The 2,003-nt window shown below is 34.2% G+C and overlaps 1 protein-coding gene across 1 annotated transcript; it reads right to left on the reverse strand.

Moving 5' to 3' along the window:
- Positions 1-1,287: 1,287 nt before the first annotated feature.
- Positions 1,288-1,991, reverse strand: LOC138880856 (uncharacterized). The gene is made up of 3 exons (XM_070161035.1): positions 1,724-1,991; positions 1,410-1,471; positions 1,288-1,317 (listed from the first exon to the last, which is right to left on the reverse strand). Exons 1-3 carry the CDS (start codon positions 1,989-1,991, stop codon positions 1,288-1,290), a joined length of 360 nt encoding a protein of 119 aa, XP_070017136.1.
- Between the last annotated feature and the right edge of the window lie 12 nt (positions 1,992-2,003).

Raw genomic sequence — 2,003 nt, forward strand, 5'->3', positions numbered from 1 at the left:
TATCAAGTTAATATTATATAATAAAAAATTGGGCAAATATGTATTATATAATTAACGAATTTCTTAAAATAGAAATTGAGAATCTAAGCAAAAGTTATTAAATTTATGTTAACTCGTAAACAACATTATAGATCGGCCCTTGGCTTTCCTCATCTTGGCGCTTTAATTAGTTAGTTCTAGAAACAAAGGGGTTCTAACTTTTACATGCCATTTATGATCTGTTTATAATAATATGTCAATTCAATTATTGTGAAGTTGTCTAGTTACACTATCTTGATTATTTTAAAGGTGTGGTAAGTGTTTAAGCTTAATAGTTACTGCACATGAATTGTGGTAGGAATTTAATTCGATCAAGTAGCTTATTTTTACCCTCGTAAATTCGCTCCAGGTAAAATCAAGGGATAAAATTAAACCAAAGTTAGATTACACGTGAGGATGTTGAGTTGCATAACTATTCTAGATAAATTGTGTAATAGCTGTTATTAAAGTTTTTGTGCTCGAGCAACGTGTTTTTACATGATATCAGAGTTCAAAGTTAGTAAGTCCATAGTAAAATTCACATGTGTTGTTTCAAGTGGGATTACACGATGTTTGAAAATGTTGAGTTATATATATAGGTGTCCCAGGCCATAATTGAATTTTTGCATAATCTATATAGAAGATACATTGTTTTCTGTCATTAGCATTAATGTTGCAAGTTGCACTCTTCTATACCTTCGAAATTTACCATGTCACATTACACTTCAAGGAAGCTTGTACTTTTCTATAAAACTACCTTCAATTACAGGCACAAAACATGAAATTTTCTTTCAAAACGGCAGACATTTTCTGACACTTGATCGATAAATATCCGGCCATTCAATGTTAACATGCCAATGGGTTGCTAGAACCATTTAAGAGTCACGATGAGATGGACATCCAAAGATAACTACTATGGCTAATCTACAGGTTATCATATGGTGCTTTCGCGCTCATCCTTTTGCTAATGGCAACCATTCACAGCTTCCATGGAGTTGCACATCCAAAGACGGCAATCACTTTGTTCACAGACTAATCTACAAGCAGTGACGGATCCAGGATTTTAAGGTCGTGGGTGCTCACTTTCTTTTAATATAGAAGTGCTATCAATCACATAATATAAGCGTAATTTATTCGAACGGGCCGATGAAAAATATTAATGAGAAAACACGATTACTATTGTCATTATCAAAAATGACTTCTAGCCACGAGTCAGATAATAATGTTAATATGTTATCATTACAAAAAAAGGACTTCCCTAATCACAACTCACAATTGTGCTAGACGACTTTTCATATGCTGAAAACGATGAATAATAGCGTCATTGCTAACACTTGCAAATATCTTACGCTCTATATAGCAAACTAAACAACTATTTAAAAATTCATCACCGATGTTGTTCGAAGTTCACTTTTGATATAGTTCATGGATGAGAAAGCTCGTTCCACAGAAGCTGTAGCAACAGGAAGAATGAGAGTCAACTTGATTAGCAAATAAACAAGTGGCTAAGTTTGATGCAGATCTGACTTAACCAACACTTTAGCAAGATCACTAATTCCCTTCAAGCCAAAGAACCTCTTGCCAATACCACGGGCATAAAGTATAAAACTATCAAGCTGACAACTGAGATCTCGAAGCTAGCTGCTATCAAACTCATTCGGATAATATTCGGCCAACCTCATTATTCTGTTCTTATCAAAATTACCAAATGAATTAACGGGATTTAAGCTAGCCATACCGAGGAGTAAGTCAGTACTCAAAGCATCAAAGCGACGATTAAGCTCTTGAAAATGCAAATCTATAACAGCATAAAAAATATCGACACGCAAATGATGAGAATATGTAACATCAAGAGCCCTACGCTTTGACTTTCCAGGAAAGTAGCGAGCGTCCATATTTGGAATCATTATATCATGTTTATCACAAAAAGAAGAGTCATCTTCCATTAAAGATCCAAATCCACTCTTCCTCATCGTTTGTAATCT

This window comes from Nicotiana sylvestris, chromosome 11, assembly GCF_000393655.2.
Source record: "Nicotiana sylvestris chromosome 11, ASM39365v2, whole genome shotgun sequence".
Taxonomy (NCBI): domain Eukaryota; kingdom Viridiplantae; phylum Streptophyta; class Magnoliopsida; order Solanales; family Solanaceae; genus Nicotiana; species Nicotiana sylvestris.